Source organism: Glandiceps talaboti, chromosome 9 (genome assembly GCF_964340395.1).
Source record: "Glandiceps talaboti chromosome 9, keGlaTala1.1, whole genome shotgun sequence".
Lineage (NCBI taxonomy): Eukaryota > Metazoa > Hemichordata > Enteropneusta > Spengelidae > Glandiceps > Glandiceps talaboti.
The window spans coordinates 19,351,736-19,368,724 of NC_135557.1; the positions used below are offsets into that span (position 1 = coordinate 19,351,736).

General features: G+C 33.9%; 1 protein-coding gene across 2 annotated transcripts in view; it reads left to right on the forward strand.

Annotated features, from left to right (window-relative positions):
* The first annotated feature begins 2,328 nt into the window (after nt 1–2,328).
* The window catches only part of LOC144440276 (uncharacterized), a 28,775-nt gene continuing 14,114 nt past the window's right edge, over nt 2,329–16,989 (forward strand). For both annotated transcript variants that reach the window (XM_078129623.1, XM_078129624.1), the window contains exons 1-2: nt 2,329–2,489; nt 5,192–5,215. In XM_078129623.1, coding sequence (XP_077985749.1) covers nt 2,412–2,489; nt 5,192–5,215 — 102 coding nt within the window. In that variant the 5' untranslated portion in view covers nt 2,329–2,411. The remainder of the gene's footprint in view (nt 2,490–5,191; nt 5,216–16,989) is intronic.

Sequence of the window (16,989 nt, forward strand, 5' to 3'; positions counted from 1 at the left end):
TATCTAAGGTAAACGACCAAAGAAGTATAAAAGAGCAAATTATGAGTAATTTTGAATATTTACATCGATATTTAACTTATAGCTTCTAGAAATCGATCATTATCAAATATCTACTGTCTGCAGTTAGATTTATCGTTTTAGAAAATGTTGCAGAAATATATAAACATTGCTACTAAATTTTTCAAAAGTCAAATTTGTCCTTGAAAAATGTGTTTGTTTTAATAACTTGGCCGATAAATGATAGAATGATAATGAATTATTCACTGTCTGTTTGATTCAAATTATATACATATAAATCTGATTACAACCGACTTTCAAGTGGGCAGAACGTGACAAGAATACAAATTAAGAAATTTTGCGGACAGCATTCACACAGGTAGTATGGCTGAGTACATATGTGTCGTGGGTAGAGGGAGTTAAATTCTAGTAGAGACGGATAACGTACAGTATCTATTTTAAGATGGAATGCAAATAATTGAATTTAGTAATAATCTTTGCTATGGTTTTATGCTGGCCGCTGTTTAAAGGTCAAAGTTCCACGAGGTAATATTAGAAACCATTTTATGTCATTATTGTACGTAATGGCGGTTGTTACTATTTTTGCCCATTGTAAACTTCCAAGTTCCTTTCTAGTAATTTAAACAAATCAATAGACAAATCAATAAATTCTGCAAAGAAAGCTTTTATATTCAAACGGTCTCCGTTGAAACCAGCCTCGTTTGGTTAAAAGTATCGTTCAAACATTGTTAATAGAATTTACAGTCGTGAACTGAACCTGCTCTTAATGACGTAGATATAAATTAATTAATGTTACCTGTCATCAATGTGTGACTATTAGTATTAGTTAACAAGTCTCAGTATATTTAATTATAATGCCAACTATAATTTGCATACATTTCACATGACGTTATTCATAAATAATGACTAATTGATCATCTAAATACCATGGGATATAAGTTCTACTAACACTGTGCGTTCAAATATTGACTTCATACGTACTTAGACAGTTAGATTATTTTTCCCTTCATCCTTGTTTGATACACCGTTGCGTTGTCAAGTCGAAAATTAAAATAGATAAATGAAATCAAATAAAACATTTTAAGTAAAGCATCGACACATCTTGTTCACTCTCCAAGGCTTGAGGTGAAAATGTTCGACAAACGTAAAGTTCTTATCTTTAAATTTTTTGGACTTCTCCGATCGTTTTCCACTCTCTAAATTAGCAAAAAAATTGTTCTTAGTTCAGTTCAAAATAATAACATTATTTTTTGATTCAGGAAGTGCAACTGACTTCCAATCGATAATCGATAAAGTTAGACTTTAATAGATAGATAATATATAGATTAGATTTTAATAGGGAGATAATCAATAAAGTTAGAATTTGTATGCAAAAAGAAGCCGTTATATCTAATGAAATATGTAAATGATGATTATTGAGACAAGATTCATGATTATTGTTAATGTTTTACTGTTGATTTATCTTACGTCAAGAGGAGAAAAAACTCCCGCCAAAATATTTATTTGAACATATTTATATTTTTTTCAAATTTTGATCTTTATATACTTTTGTTTTAGATAGAAGACATTTATCATACAGTTCGTAACAAATTGCAGACAAAACTTACTGATAATCACCTATATTTTGTTTTTTTTCATCAAATTAGAGTGCCAATTTTCCTCTCCTAGTGAAGGGTTAACGTGGACTAGTTTTCGTCGCGTATCATGTCACGTGTGTCGCTCTAACAGTGATCTTACACGGTATCAGGTTTATCGGTGATTCTATACGGTAAAGGTGGAACACGTCGGGGAAAAGCGATGCTCTAACTAATGAAAAGCACACATACGTCGAATATGAGCACTGCTAAAACGTGAAAACATTTGTAGCATTTACTGAAATTGCACAAGTAGATCTTGGAAATGGTGATTGATATTTCACCCACTCATTTCATTCAAGTTATGAATATGCACTGCCAAATGAGTTGGCGATATGGAATTCTTAATATGTCCGATTACATTCTTGTCAGCTACGGTAAAGTGAAAAACAGACTGAAATAAATCAGCCTTGTGATAATCAATAATTAAAATAAAAATAAATTGTATTTGTCTAAGGAACAAACCACGAATACTTAATTATGTAAATACTTACGATTTATGTACGTCATGAATAATTAATTGAATTTGCTGACAACGTGTCGTGTAGTCTGTGAACGCATGCGTGGGTACAGCAGCTGTCCAATAGGAGACAAGCTCTGCATAAAGTTGAATAGAGTATAATTTGACGACAAGGTGTATAAATTGTGAAGTATGTAAACCCATTCGGCATAGTGTTTCAAAGTGTGTTCTTTAAAGACAGTCTTGTTAACACCAGGAACTCTCAACTACGTGATTCTCTGACTCTTACAGACCTAATAATGAGGACGACAATTGTAGCTATCTCCGTCATTCTTGCTTTTGCACTTTTGTGTTCGGAGGCAAACAGCAATTTTCTGGTAGGTTACACTTTTTACTTCTCTTCTATACGGTTATCATCACGTTATTAACGTTGAAGTACGATGTTGATCAGTTACCATTCTCTATGTCTTTATTTGGCATAGAGTCAACATAAATATCACTGTAGATGCCAATACTACAGGCACTGAAGATACCTTTTTAAAAGAAGCGTGATTATTGTATAGATCAGCTATCTTTTTGAAGATCCTAGAAAATAAATTCAACTAACTAATATTCATTTTAGAACTACTTTGCACATCAAAGAGACACCGTTCCAAGAAGTATCATTATACGTTTTATGGGTCGATGAGGCAGTAACAGTATTTGTTTGAACAATAGGATCTCTTTTCATGCAGTATGCACCTAACAGTGGTAATTACTTCAGTGCAAATATTTCAGATGATTCTAAATATATTCTGATAGTACAACCATGACAAACAGGTTGCGGTTTTAAATTGATCAATGTGTGTACCCGAGCAGAAGAGATTTGGAACACATTCCAAGAGTGGAAAGATAAAAAACTTATCATGTCATACCTAATGTTTAATGGTACTGTTAAACACACCGAGCGGAGTATTTATTAACCATGTACGTCAATTCATATGAAAAACATCAATAAATACCGGTTGATTTTACAATATACCGTGTATAATTGTATGGTTCCAACGCTGCAATTATCACGGATGGATTAATAATCGGACCGTATATTGATCCTTGTATATAAGTCTGAAAAGACTTACACAAGTCGTGAGAAATTGTGTTCCTAGCACAGCTTCAGTTGACACAGAGACAGAATAAACCACCCTCGCAGTTTCGATCATTTCTTTTTACTATAAATTATTAACGTTTGTAATGGCACCAGGCTAGTGAGTTGCTTTACGTGCATGGGTTGGTAAACCAACAGATTGATGGGGTAGAAATACATGTATTTAACATTTAATAGCCTGGCTTTTTTTATCCATGCTTTCTCAATTGACGAATTATCATTTCCGTACGTGCACTGTAATCTGTATACACTTTCGGAAGGACGGAAAACAGTAGCAAATTTGTGACTCATTATTTATCACTTCGTTCGCGTATTGTTTGTATATAATACATTTTTTGGTTGCCAAACGCTATCCTGATTAATGTGGCGTTATCTTAAAGGTGATAAGTTAGCAGATGACGCAATAAGTTAGCAGACGATGAGTTAAGGTGGCAGACGATAGAATATTAAGAAATGTGTGGTTTAGAAATTCAAACACAGACTCCAAATATTTCAAACCCGTTGAAATTAGTTTACACAATGGTACCAGAAATGTTAACTAAACTAGGAGATTGCTTGTCTTCTGGAGTCACGTCAAATATCGTGTCATAATGTGTGTAGTAAATTTATGTTAGTGTTTAAAATCCTTTCAATAAATGTCAGTGTAGTAACAGCTAATTGAATTATTCATTCCGTGTGCTTTTTTATGTCTCTGCTTAAATTTCACACAAAAGTTTCATTATTAAAATCACGTATGACTTTTTCTGCAGAAATGTGTCGTAGGCTATAGAGTGATCACTTGGTGGAAATATTTCCTTTACAAGAGGAGTCCCTTTTGCGTTTACGTGGAAATTATGCATAAGTTATTTGACATACAATAGATTATATTAAAGATTATTTCATAGCATAATTTGCTAAGGACTTACGTACTTAATTGAAAAAAGTATCAGATTGCGAGCCATTTCCGTATTCGCAGGTGTATTTGACAATGTTAATATTTGCCCTTCCAATTTTGAAACCCTAGGTACTGTTGAGTAAAGTGTACGTGTACTTTTTAAAAGTCGCCAATAGTATTTACTTACAATTGCCTTACTCTAAGACTTTCAGTGTGTGTAATATAATGTTTTACTATCTTTAAGATCTACAACTAGACACTAGTACCAGAGTACTCTTAACATTATGTGTGTAGTTGATTGAATTGCTTAGCAGATATTGAGTAGAGTCATACAAACGTTTGCCGCCCTTTTCCTGTCTATGGTTCTGTCTAGGTGATGATATTTCGACTTCTTTATGTGAACGACAGTCGACTTGTCGCTAATCTTCTATTAATGTTACAGTTGTCCGTCCGTCCGTCCGTCCGTCCATCCATCCATCCATCCATCCATCCATCCGTCAGCCAACCTGTATGTCATTTCGCCTGTCCGTCCGTCCGTCCGTCCGTCTGTCCGTCAATGTCTATCACACATTCAATCACTAAGCCGCACATATACACAGACACACACACACAGACACACAGACATAGACACATACAAACACTAAACCAGTTTCAAAACAGACATACACATACTAAACCAGTTTCAATATCATCACTAATTACTAATCGACGCACACTCTCAGAAAAGAATAAAGGCTAGATAAAACCAGAGAGTCAATCTATCGGTTAAAACACATTTCCTCCCTTGACTCTAAAGTACCAATCTTCACTAACCATTGTGAGTAGTAACACGATTTGACGACTGGACATAGACGTCAATTTAACTCCTTTCGTTAGATGGTGTGCCGATAAAACATTTCAGATAAAAGGAGAAAGCTTGCAAATCAAATAACCGTGTTCAACAAGTACACAGTAATTGTGCTTAATTACTCGGTGCCTTTGAAGTGTGAAAAGTCAATTTTGTTTACTAACTCACACAGAGTACGTTATATTGATTTGTGTCTCACTGTTTGCACTTACAGGGAGTTGGCTCAAGGAAAATACCGGTAAGTATAAATTGTACCTTGATAATTTTGCAAAGAGGAACCTGGAATTTAAGTGTCATATGATATAAGACTGGGGTGGCATTGTACTTGTTTTCTGTAAAACCTTGTTGAGTTAAGTGGTGTTTCTACAAGACTATGTGGGGTTAGGTATATATATATATATACGAATGATTTACTCTCGAACCAGGCTTGTAGAGACGAAAAACCCGACTTGATTTTCTTCTACCCTCAACATATACTCCGCTCTGCATCGAGCACTGTGCTACGGATAAATCTTACCAATGACTTCCTATATATATATATATATATATATATATATATATATATATATATATATATATATATATATATATATATATATATATATATATATATATATATATATAAATATTCCGCTTTTAAGAAAGTATTCATGATGTCAAAGATTAAAAATAAACATTGTCAGTCATTGCATTTGAATAGTTAATCGCTATGCTTCAATAACAAGGTAACCATTACCAGGACATAAAGACTAAAAAAATGGAACTTTTTCTAGAGTAAGAAAATAAATAAACTGAAATTTAAGACGACCTGACTTAAATTGATATCAGATGACATTACTCTGAATACTAAGTATCAGATGACGTCATTCTAAAATGCAATGTATCGTATGACGTCGTTCTAAATACAAACTATCAGATGACGTCATTCGAAATACAAAGCTTCAAATGACATCATTCTAACTACAAATTATCAAATGACGTCATCCTGAATACAAAGCTTCAAATGACGTCATTGTAAATACAACGTATATGACTACATTCTAAAGACAACGTATTAGATGACGTCATTGTAAATACAAAGTATCAGATGACGTCATTCGAAATACTAAGAATCAGATGACGTCATTATATAAAAACAAAGTATTTCTACTGTGTTTTGTTCTTTGAATGTTGGGATTTTACTTTTACACTGTAAATCATCGCTATTTGTTCTTATATGTTCGATGTATAAAATGTTAATTAGCATCTCATCCATACTAATAAATGGATTTATGTCGTTGACATACTTAAATTAAGTATTATTACAATTATGATTAGGTTCACATATTGTAAAGGTTGGAATGCTAAATTAATCAATTCCTTTTGTTAATTTTCTGCAAGGAATGTTATAAATAACAGCAACATGTCTTCAAAGATTTATTATAAATGTTGTCTTTATACTGATAATTCACTTTGCTAATATTGGACTTCCGATAGCTGTAATTGGTATATTGTCTCTACGTTAGTGTCGACAAAATATGCACTGATGTACTCCAATGGGGATGCATGTATAATAGGCAATGTAATAACACCATGTCAATATTTCATAATTTGTTGACAAATTAAATGGTCCGGACTGTTTATTTATACACAGTATATAACTAGGGTACACATTACCATTATCTAGTAGACATTTACCGATGTAGAATGATTGAATGTTTCCTGTAAAGACACTGTGTGTTTTGATAGAGCTAACAAAAACTAATTAGAAAGGAAAACAGTCACTGTTACTGAAGCTTTAGCAGCTTTGATATGGCAATTTGACACGTTCTGAAAGTAACAGATCGATCAAAGTATAGACATGTCTTACCAAATACATTACACTGACACATACACTTTGAAGATTATTAGGTTGTGTGTATGTAACTACACCAGTCTTACTGTTTTAATATCTTTCAAATTTCTTTTAATGAAACTCATCTATAACATTCTATTATAAATTATCAAAGTGTTGGCCCAGTTTTTCTTAAATTGAAATGTTAAAACAGTTTGCTTGTAAAACGATTGAACACAGCTGTTCTTCTAAAATAATGAAAAAATCCTATTTTCAATTAAAGCTGCCTTCTAATATTTCAATTCAGCTTGAAGTATTCATAATGAAACTTGAAAGTTTTTATAAATTGAATGTGATCAAACGGGATGTTGAATATAAAGGTGTCAATGTCCATATATTTTTATATGACTCATGCAATAATTTCATTTTATCCAGATGGCTGCTAAATTTCACAGACATTATACATAATCAATATTTAATATTTTCCCGACACAGTGTTCTTAAAACTCATTTTAATAAAGCCTTTAGAGAGATTGATAGAATTCATTGATCATTCATATTCATTAAATTTTCCACTAAACAATCAAGTGGACACGGGGTTTTATCAATATATATATATATATATATGACCGGCATTCGAGAATTGAACGTCACACAAGTAAGTAATTAATTAGTCACGCTCGAATATTTAATTAAAATTAATGAATTATAAGCCAGTCTCATTTCACCGAATGCATTATTTAGGCGACTGTTTTATTATTCTCAGTTTTCTACTGTTACATTCATAATGGATCAGACGATATTTGAAAATGAAATTGAATATATAATAGATGCAATCAAAAATGATAATAACATTAATCACTCAGTAATGAAATTTTGACGACACAATATTATTGGTATAAAATTTGCTTGCCACACACTGTGCTAAGTTCTTGATTCATTAAGTGGTATTTGCTAAGGGCCTGCTGTTGGCACTACAAATGGGCTATTGACATTTTCGAAGTGTTTAGTATTTGTATTAACCAAATCAGTCAAAGTTGTTTTGAGAGTACACAACTTAAGAAAAAGTCAACATAGATAAAGGAGCAAACCAATCTGCCAAGTATAGCATAACAACTTATTTTATTTACAGATATAGTAGTCCCAACCTTTTTCCAAGGGAGAATTAATATGACTAATTTTATTCAAATGTTATTGAAAATACATTTGAACCAGTTTCATGTAATGCTGAATGCATTCTTGATTTGCAATACAACACTTTATACGAACAAACTAGTATGTACTATAGGCCATATATGTATCAAGTTATCAACACATTTTGTTTAGCTGCCGTTAATATATATAGGAGAGAAACGTTGGCTATTATATTTAGAATGTTCAAAGCAAATTGTGACTCTATCTCTAGCTGAATATTTTCTGCTTTTGACGTTCGTCTCGAAGTTTTGCCCAAACTGTTCACAGCTGTTTTGTTCATTCACCCGTGATTCTGTACTTGTATATTGCACCTTAATTTATGTTCTTAACACATGAGATGATTCAACAATCGAATTTTGTTACTTCAATATTCAATATAACCCGTTTTGTCATTATTATTCAATCGCTCTAAAAACCCGGGAACGCTTCATATTTTATTTGCTACACGTTACTATTGAGCAATAGCAAAGTATACCTATAGACAATTCAAATTTTCATCACTAGAAATACCACGAATGTACGTAGATATCAGTTTATAGCCCGTCTTTAGGAGAACGTTCACAGGGGAAATTTCTTGATCTGTCTGCGGATGATTGAATCACCATTCGTGTGATTAATCAAGAAGCCTTAATGTGTTGTCAAACAGACCGTTACGAACCAAGCTTTATCACTCCCAGCCTATGGTTAGCTTTTCTAATATTTCAATTAATTCACCGACGGAAGACATTTCGTTTTTCTTACTAAGCACGTTTCTAGAATGATGTGCAATGCTGTCTTGTCTTAACTACACTTTGATACTTTCAATTTACACTCACCAGGGAATCCAACGAAAATGGGGAAACCTTTTCAGCATTACAATTTGTGTCTATTCCTGTTAAACAGGCCTTACTTTTAAGATTATCTAAGACAGGAAGACATGCCATACTATATCTGATTGGGGCTGAATGTGAAGTTAAATCGACCGCTATAATTGAATTAATGCTAACACGAGGGCGATGTAGACATGTTGAATTGATAACCCAACATAGCTGACCCTGTCTAGCTGACAGCAAGCAGCATCTGTGTACAATAAATGTATGATTACATTTTACGTGTTTTTAGCGAACAAATGTATAAACAAGACAAACTGGTTTCATATGTGATAAAGTCTTCTTAGAGAACAATATTAACAAAACAGCAAAGGGGAACATTGAAGTGGTGGCAAATAAGAATACACGAATAGACAAGAAACTTAAATTTACATTCGGAGACTTAAATTCGGTCGAGGCTCAGTTCATATTCGGGTACACAAATCCTCTCTCTCTCTCTCTCTCTCTCTCTCTCTCTCTCTCTCTCTCTCTCTCTCTCTCTCTCTCTCTCTCTCTCTCTCTCTCTCTCTCTCTCTCTCTCTCTCTCTCTCTCTCTCTCTCTCTCTCTCTCGGGTGGCATTTACCGTAGTAATGCCGGTACTTTAAAAAAAATCAATCCATGAATTGTCTGGATTTCAATGTTTTGATTTCTCGTTACGAACGATTTTATGCATCGTCATGAGTTGTTAACTTTATTACTGTATATTTTCAATTATAAATGTGAAGTGGAATTTATGTGAAAACAGGTTCTAATTTATAACAATTGAAATACTACTTTGTTATTTTTTATCGTTAATTCTTGTAATACAAGTCAGGTACTTTAAACTTTGCCCGTTGATTGATTTTAAAACACGTTTTGTTATTTTAAAGGGTTTTATTCATTCACTACCCTCGCGAATCGTAAAAATAAACGACATTAGCTGTAGCTAAATTCGAATTCAATTTCTGTCACTTAGACCTTTTTAAAAGCGGATGTAGCTGATGAGTTGAACTTTGGCAATTTGCTTACCCTGTTATTTTGCGTACGTCCGATCTGAAACTGACAACATTTTGAATATGTATGTATGTATGTATGTATGTATGTATGTATGTATGTATGTATGTATGTATGTATGTAATTATTTATTTATTCATCTGTGTATGTGAGTGTTTTAGACAAGTAGACAAACAGACAAACAGTACATGTAAGGCTTAGATATATACATCCATAGGTGGTTAGGGTGGGGGAATGTGAGAGCGGAAAAGAGAGGCATGGGTAGTGTGAACAATGTAGACAGGGTCGTGGCAAGGACAATGAAAATCAAATAGAGGCTCTCTGATACGCAGACATATACACGACACTCTACAAAAGACATCAGACGGGAAAGTAATAAGATTAGGATTAACTTCATTTCCACAGGGTCCTTGTCACCGACCAAGAAATGTTGACACCTTTCAAATTTCCTTGTAAGAATGCCACATCCAGCCAACTTTCTAGATGAACACGAAAGACTCTAGACAACTTTCTGTGTTCGTCATCGCAAATAACACCATTCACGTATAGAGTAAAGTTTTGTATTGTGATATGCTACGAGAAAGATGCTTTATGTTGTCATGTATGATCGATAGCATGAGTATAGCACTCTAAATGTACCTTCGTTGATTTTTTGCACTCTAAATGTACCTTCGTTGATTTTTGCAAAGATCAAACATTGGCAGATGCCAATTTAACATGAATGGTAATCATGAAAAGCAAATCTTTACAGATTGATATATCATAATCCCCAGCAGGATTGTCTTTATAGCTTATCCAAAACCTGTAATTCACCGACCACCAGCAAGAGATATTTTTGTTAGGCAGGCTCCTTGCAATGTCGTCGAATTCACGGCTTTTTTTTATATTCAGGCTACTTGAATTTCGACATGTTATTGGAATTAATGTCTGTCCATTTTTATGTTTACTTGATCATCTGTTTATATCGCTAACACAACTATTTGTTATGTGCATATCAATATAATATTTGAGTAATTAACCGATCGATTGATTATTTGTGTCATCCTAAAAAGACACACAAAGAGATCATAAATCTTAATGTCATTGCTTTGTGTCATTTTTATGACACAACATGTCAACATGTTTGCTAATAATTCATCTTATACTTAGTCATATCTGTGCTGACAGTCTTTGTATGATCACGTACACACGCGTTATTAATAATTAAAATGATAACGTCATATTCAATATTCTATAAATCATCATTGTCATATCATCACTATAGGCTAACTTTCAGAAAGACTTCGAAACAAAATATCTCATGCAGTATGTATGTATGTATGTATGTATGTATGTATGTATGTATGTGTGTGTGCGTGTACATGTGTGTGTGTGTGCACTAGCGCGCCTGCCTGCCAGCCTAGCCTGCCTGCCAGCCAGCCAGCCAGTCAGTCAGTCAGTCAGCCAGCCAACCAACCAGCCAGCCAGCCAGCCAACCTGCCTGCCTTACTACATGCCTGTATGTATGTATGTATGTATGTATGTATGTATGTATGTATGTATGTATGTATGTATGTATGTATGTATGTATGCATGCATGCATGTATGTAAGCTGCGTTAGCAGGTACGTTTACTGAATAGATATGTAGATTAACCTTCCCACAATAGAATTCCCATGTCCACTACGCTATTTATATCATATTTTTTTAATTGTCATTCAGTTCTGAATAACTTATTCTACAAATAACAAATAGCGATTTAAATCACAATTTTTATAAGAATTAGTTATTCTTCAGCCCCCTTTACCATACCATACCACAATTGAAATTTAATTCTAAACTTAAATCGTCAGTTAGAAATAATCATTGTACCGTAAATTGCGGGGGTGTACTTATTTAGCCAACTTTCTTTATTTACGAGAGTGGATCACACCCTATTATTTTGCCTATACTCCGTGAAATTAAATCTTTGCTTTCAGATTATAAATTCCTTACCCTGGACTGTCAGGTTCCAATATATCCATCAATGTTTCCAAGCACTGACACCGTCAACTATAATATATTTGACAACTCTGTGTGTCTTTGTCTGCGTCTATTGTTATAAATTAAATAGGCAATTTTGCCTATGCATATTCATTCACGAGTATTCCGTTTATAGTTGGTTATTGCATTTGAGTGTATAGACATTTGTCATTTTTAAGGCCTGGAGCATAAAATATGAATAAAGAGGGGTACATGCATTCATGTAAACATTGACAATATGAAAATGATTAGTTACATAGGTGCCTTACAGTTAGTAGTAAGTAGAATAATACATACCTCTAAGAGGAAAAATTCCGTTGAGATAAAGACTACACTAGTAGCTACTGTCTACACTATGAAATTTCTCAATTACTGTGTCAAGTAACTAACGAACTAAAGGCTACTTAATTGTTCAAATTAATTTCAGTATGCTAATTGAAAAATATATATGCAGAAACTGATATCATAATTTGCATGTGTTGTTGTTGTTGTTGTTGTTGTTATTATTGATATTATTGTTATTGTTGTTGTTCTTATTATTGTTGTTGCTGTTGGGGCGGCGGTGTTGTCAATATTTTTATAGTTTTGTTGTCAATATTTACATCATATCTATTTTGATGTTGATGTTGCCGTCGGTATAACTGTTGCCATAGTTACTATCACTGTTGTTGTTGATCATGGGGTTTGTCCTACTTTAAGTTTTAAGGAAAAGTGGCAAACTAACAACACTATTCAGTAAACCCGAAATCATTCTGAATAAAAATCGAACATTACATAGGAGCAGCTCAATAGACATAGTTCTAATAACCATATCAGTATTTTGCTCATGCCTGGCAAAAAGCTCCCTTGGTGATAATGTCCACAGAATTCTGTTGAAAAATAACATTCATCAAATGAAATGGTGATCTCGAACCTGAGATCAAGGTTAATGTTATTTGACTGTTTTATGACCTATCTATGGAGAGTCTCACTCATCCCAGGATAATTTCATGTCTTCCATGTTTACAACCAAAATAATTAGAAAATCGATGAAGATAAACCATGACCATGACCTTGATAATGCGGATCAGACATGAGGTTAGCGTAAAACTAGAGTAAATTTGTATCTGTGGAATATGTAACAATGTTTAGACGGCGTAAAATACATAGTTGCTCAGTCGTAAAATCAATATCCTGTATGTTTTATTCAACGTTTGACGACGTGGGCCGTGACCTCTAAAATGCGCAATGCACATTGATAGGTCAACGCGCAGGTACTTAATGTCATGAGCCTCACTTTCAGGTTTCTCCCATTTTAAACATATGAAATACAGATATAAAGGATTAGAATGAGTACAAGTGACCAGATCGAACTGATTGTGGTTAGATGTAAAATTATAAGCGATTTATTAGAAAGGGTTGCTCAAAATGACCCTGGTCACTATGTGAATAAGCTAACTTCAACAATGTGGTTGGAGCATAGGACAGGGTATAGTAACCTCGAAACAAGACATCATGTTTGTCAAAACACAAACAGCAATTCAATCACACATGTTTATTTGATGACCACTCTAGTTTTAAGTGTATAAGCAGACTCAAAGATATATCATTGGAAGTCAGAACGCGAAATAAATGAGCAGAAAAATAACATAGTAGTATATCATTTAGAATGCATTTTTCACTTTCAAAAAAATAAGACTGATAATGCAAATTACTTTTAAAAACGTCAAAAGCAATACTTGGGTATTAATCACAATAAAACACAACAAAGACGACTGACCAAACTATGTCAAATTAAACGCCCAAATGCTCTTTATTGCTTGGAAGCTTTTACTGAAATTGGTGTAATTCCTACTAGAATGAAATGCATGATTATCCACTTTAATACATATAAGGAAACATCATTTTAATCCTCTTACCAAATGTGTTTGGTATTGTAATGCGATTTTATACTCCTAGTAACATGTAAATTGTGTATCGAAATAAATATACTTACAATGATCAAATATATCGTCTTCATTTGATAACTTGTTTTTTTTTAACAGGATCCTGCATACGACCAGAGTATTCTCGCAGAACACATGTTCTGTTCTTGCAACTGTAACGAAATTACACGACATAACTGAAGACACAGTGAATATATATTCTAGCGAAAGTCATAATTTGTCTGTCTCTGTATCATGTTATTACAATGATTACCTTAGAGGAAATGTTAACGTAATTAAGACTGTAATGATTGAAGTTGATAGTTATCTAAAATCCTAATTTTTCTGACTATGCTATAATGATTCTTTAGTAGAAATTCTGACGTAATCAATGACGTCATGGTATAAATGATAGTGTTGTAAAATAATGATTTTCATTAGTATTCTAGGATTTTAGAAAAACGACTTATTTCAACATAGACATAGGGTGCCAAATCAGTACAATTTGCAAAAAGTGCATTCTTCTTAAATTCATGCCACTGTTACCAAAGTATACAATAAGCCGAATATCCCACTACAATTCCCTCTGATCTGTATGCTCTAGGATGTAGGAAGATGCGACAGTATATTGAACTTTGTGAAACCATTCTAAACAGTTTCAAAATTTGAAATTTCCACTCACATTGGTGCGTTTCTCAATGACCATTTTATTGGTTCAGATAGTAGTACTCATTGCTGGAAATAGGTCATAAAATTATGAAACTAACCGTGTTTGAAAATGTCAGAAATGTTTATCTTACAAAAACCCTGTATACTAGCGGAAATTGCCCAAAGTTCATGAAGCTAATGTCTGACCTGATAACAGTGGGATATTCAGCTTACTGTTGCCATTAGTAACCCATTCACCCCATGTACATAAACCTGTAAACATGTCTACAGAGCGATACAAAGCTTATAACTACCCTTGTTTCCTCATGTTTGAATATTATGTCATTGTTTAAATGTGTTTAGTCATTATCGCGCCGTTCTTAAAGATACACTAGTTGGAAATCAACGTTGTTTTAAAATTCCTCTCTCGGAGACAATGACTTAGTCGTAATATATCTTAACAGTATTGAATCACCTGTAGATGACTAGCGAAAATGCCAGGCGTGGTGGAGGAAAGGCGAGAACCAAATTTCCCACATGGCTGATTCTAGGCTAGCAGACGTTTAGTGATGAATGATCCGATCGCAGTATAATCGTCTCTAGACTTGTCACCGATCAATCACATTACTATTCTTAAACTAGAAATAAAGTTCTATTCAGAAAACATGCAAATTAATGTCGGCATCAATTACATCCACCAACAAGTAACAGTGGGAGTTTAGCTTTGCAAAATAATCATGAGTAATCAACATCATCAACTTGGTTTCTTCCGGCGACAAACTGTCCCGGAAAGAACAGATTGAAAAATTAAGTTATGACACTGACGGTGAAATTTGAATGATTGTTATTACAAGTATAATTATTTGGAGAATTGGTTGTCATTTGTGGATGATGAAATTACCTACAGCATATATTCAGAAAAAAAAGAGCAAGGCTTGAACAGATTTTAAAGAAGCGAACGAGAATCATCCATCATGGTATCTTACAAATTGCAAATTGCATTTTTACCTGTGAGAAGTCGATTTTCCCCGAGGTCCTATGAAGAACGCTGTATGAAACATTGCCGTATATACGCCGTAAGCTAATCGGAAGCCCAATGAAGTACAGTTACCAAACAGTTAAAACCCTCCGGTCCATGACACAGCTACGGTCTAGCGATAGTAGTTTTCTATGAATCCCTCCCAGTCTAGTTCAATATTTACGATGTCTACTATAGACTATACTTTCAGAAATACCCTCTCATTTATATGTACAGACTATCAAAATCAACTCTTGCAAATTAATGCATTATTGTAAAAAAAGAAATCATAATCTGCAGGTTCTTATTCGAGTCATATCTGTCTGTCTGCCTGCCTGCCTGCCTGCCTGCCCGCCCGCCCGTCCGTCCGTCCGTCCGTCTGTCCGTCTGTCTGTCTGTCTGTCTGTCTGTCTGTCTGTCTGTCTGTCTGCCCCCCCCCCTCTCTCTCTCTCTCTCTCTCTCTCTCTCTCTCTCTCTCTCTCTCTCTCTCTCTCTCTCTCTCTCTCGTGTTAGTGTATACTCAACAATTGAATTATACACACTTTCATAGGCAGAACAATAAGTAACCTTTCTAAAGAAATATAAAATAACAGACTCTAAGTATGAACTACTAGACCGTGTTCCTTTCAAATGGTAGAATTAGTCAAATGGAAGGAAAAGGGAGTACCTAATTTGATTAGTTGAGATGGTACTGATGAAAAAAGGAAAGGTCAGTAGCCACACTTAACATTACAAATCACTCAACGTCAGATTACTCAGTAAATTGAATTTTATGCTGAACGAATTTATGCCCTAATTGCTATATTTGTTGGCCATCTCTTGTTGAGATGTAAGTCGTGGACACTGATGACGTAGGTAAACAGGTTAAAGAGTGGCTAAATATAACCTCAGTTCATAAAGATAGTGTTGACAAAGATTGTGGTAACTGTGATGTCATCTCCGGCAAAGTTTACCCACAAACCCTTGTAGAAAATACTGCAAATGGAGGAAACCATAGAGTAATAATGCATGTTTACAGGATTTCATAATTGAGTTAAGTTACTGAGCTGCTATTTAAGTTGATAGTAGTAAGGTATACACAAGTACTATAGGCAGAAATAGGTCTGACTGGACTTTTCCTTTACGTTCAACTTTATAGAAGTAATCAATACATGTGTACTAAAGTCACTAGACTTTTCCTTTATTAAAGTTGTTAGCAGTAACCAATACAAGTGTACCGAAGGCAGAAATGAGTCTGACTGGACCTTTTCTGTATGCCAAGGTTGTGTAAGTACAAAGGAAAAAAAGATGTTAGCAAATACAAAAGCTTGATGTTACATATTTTCAGACACAGTACTTCCAAATCTTTTTCAAATCCCACCACTTCACATCATAGTATTGACGTCTGTCCCCTTTTGAAAGGCATAACATATATATACATCATGAAGATAAAAACAATTCGTTTATTTTTATGTTTAAATGTAGATTATTAAATAGCAAGGGAACGGAATAACTTGAGACAAGATGTTGCACTAGTAAATGGAAGAGTTTAATCGAGAAGGTATTTGATTAAATCATTTATACCTGAAACCAAGTGAAATGATATATTTACAC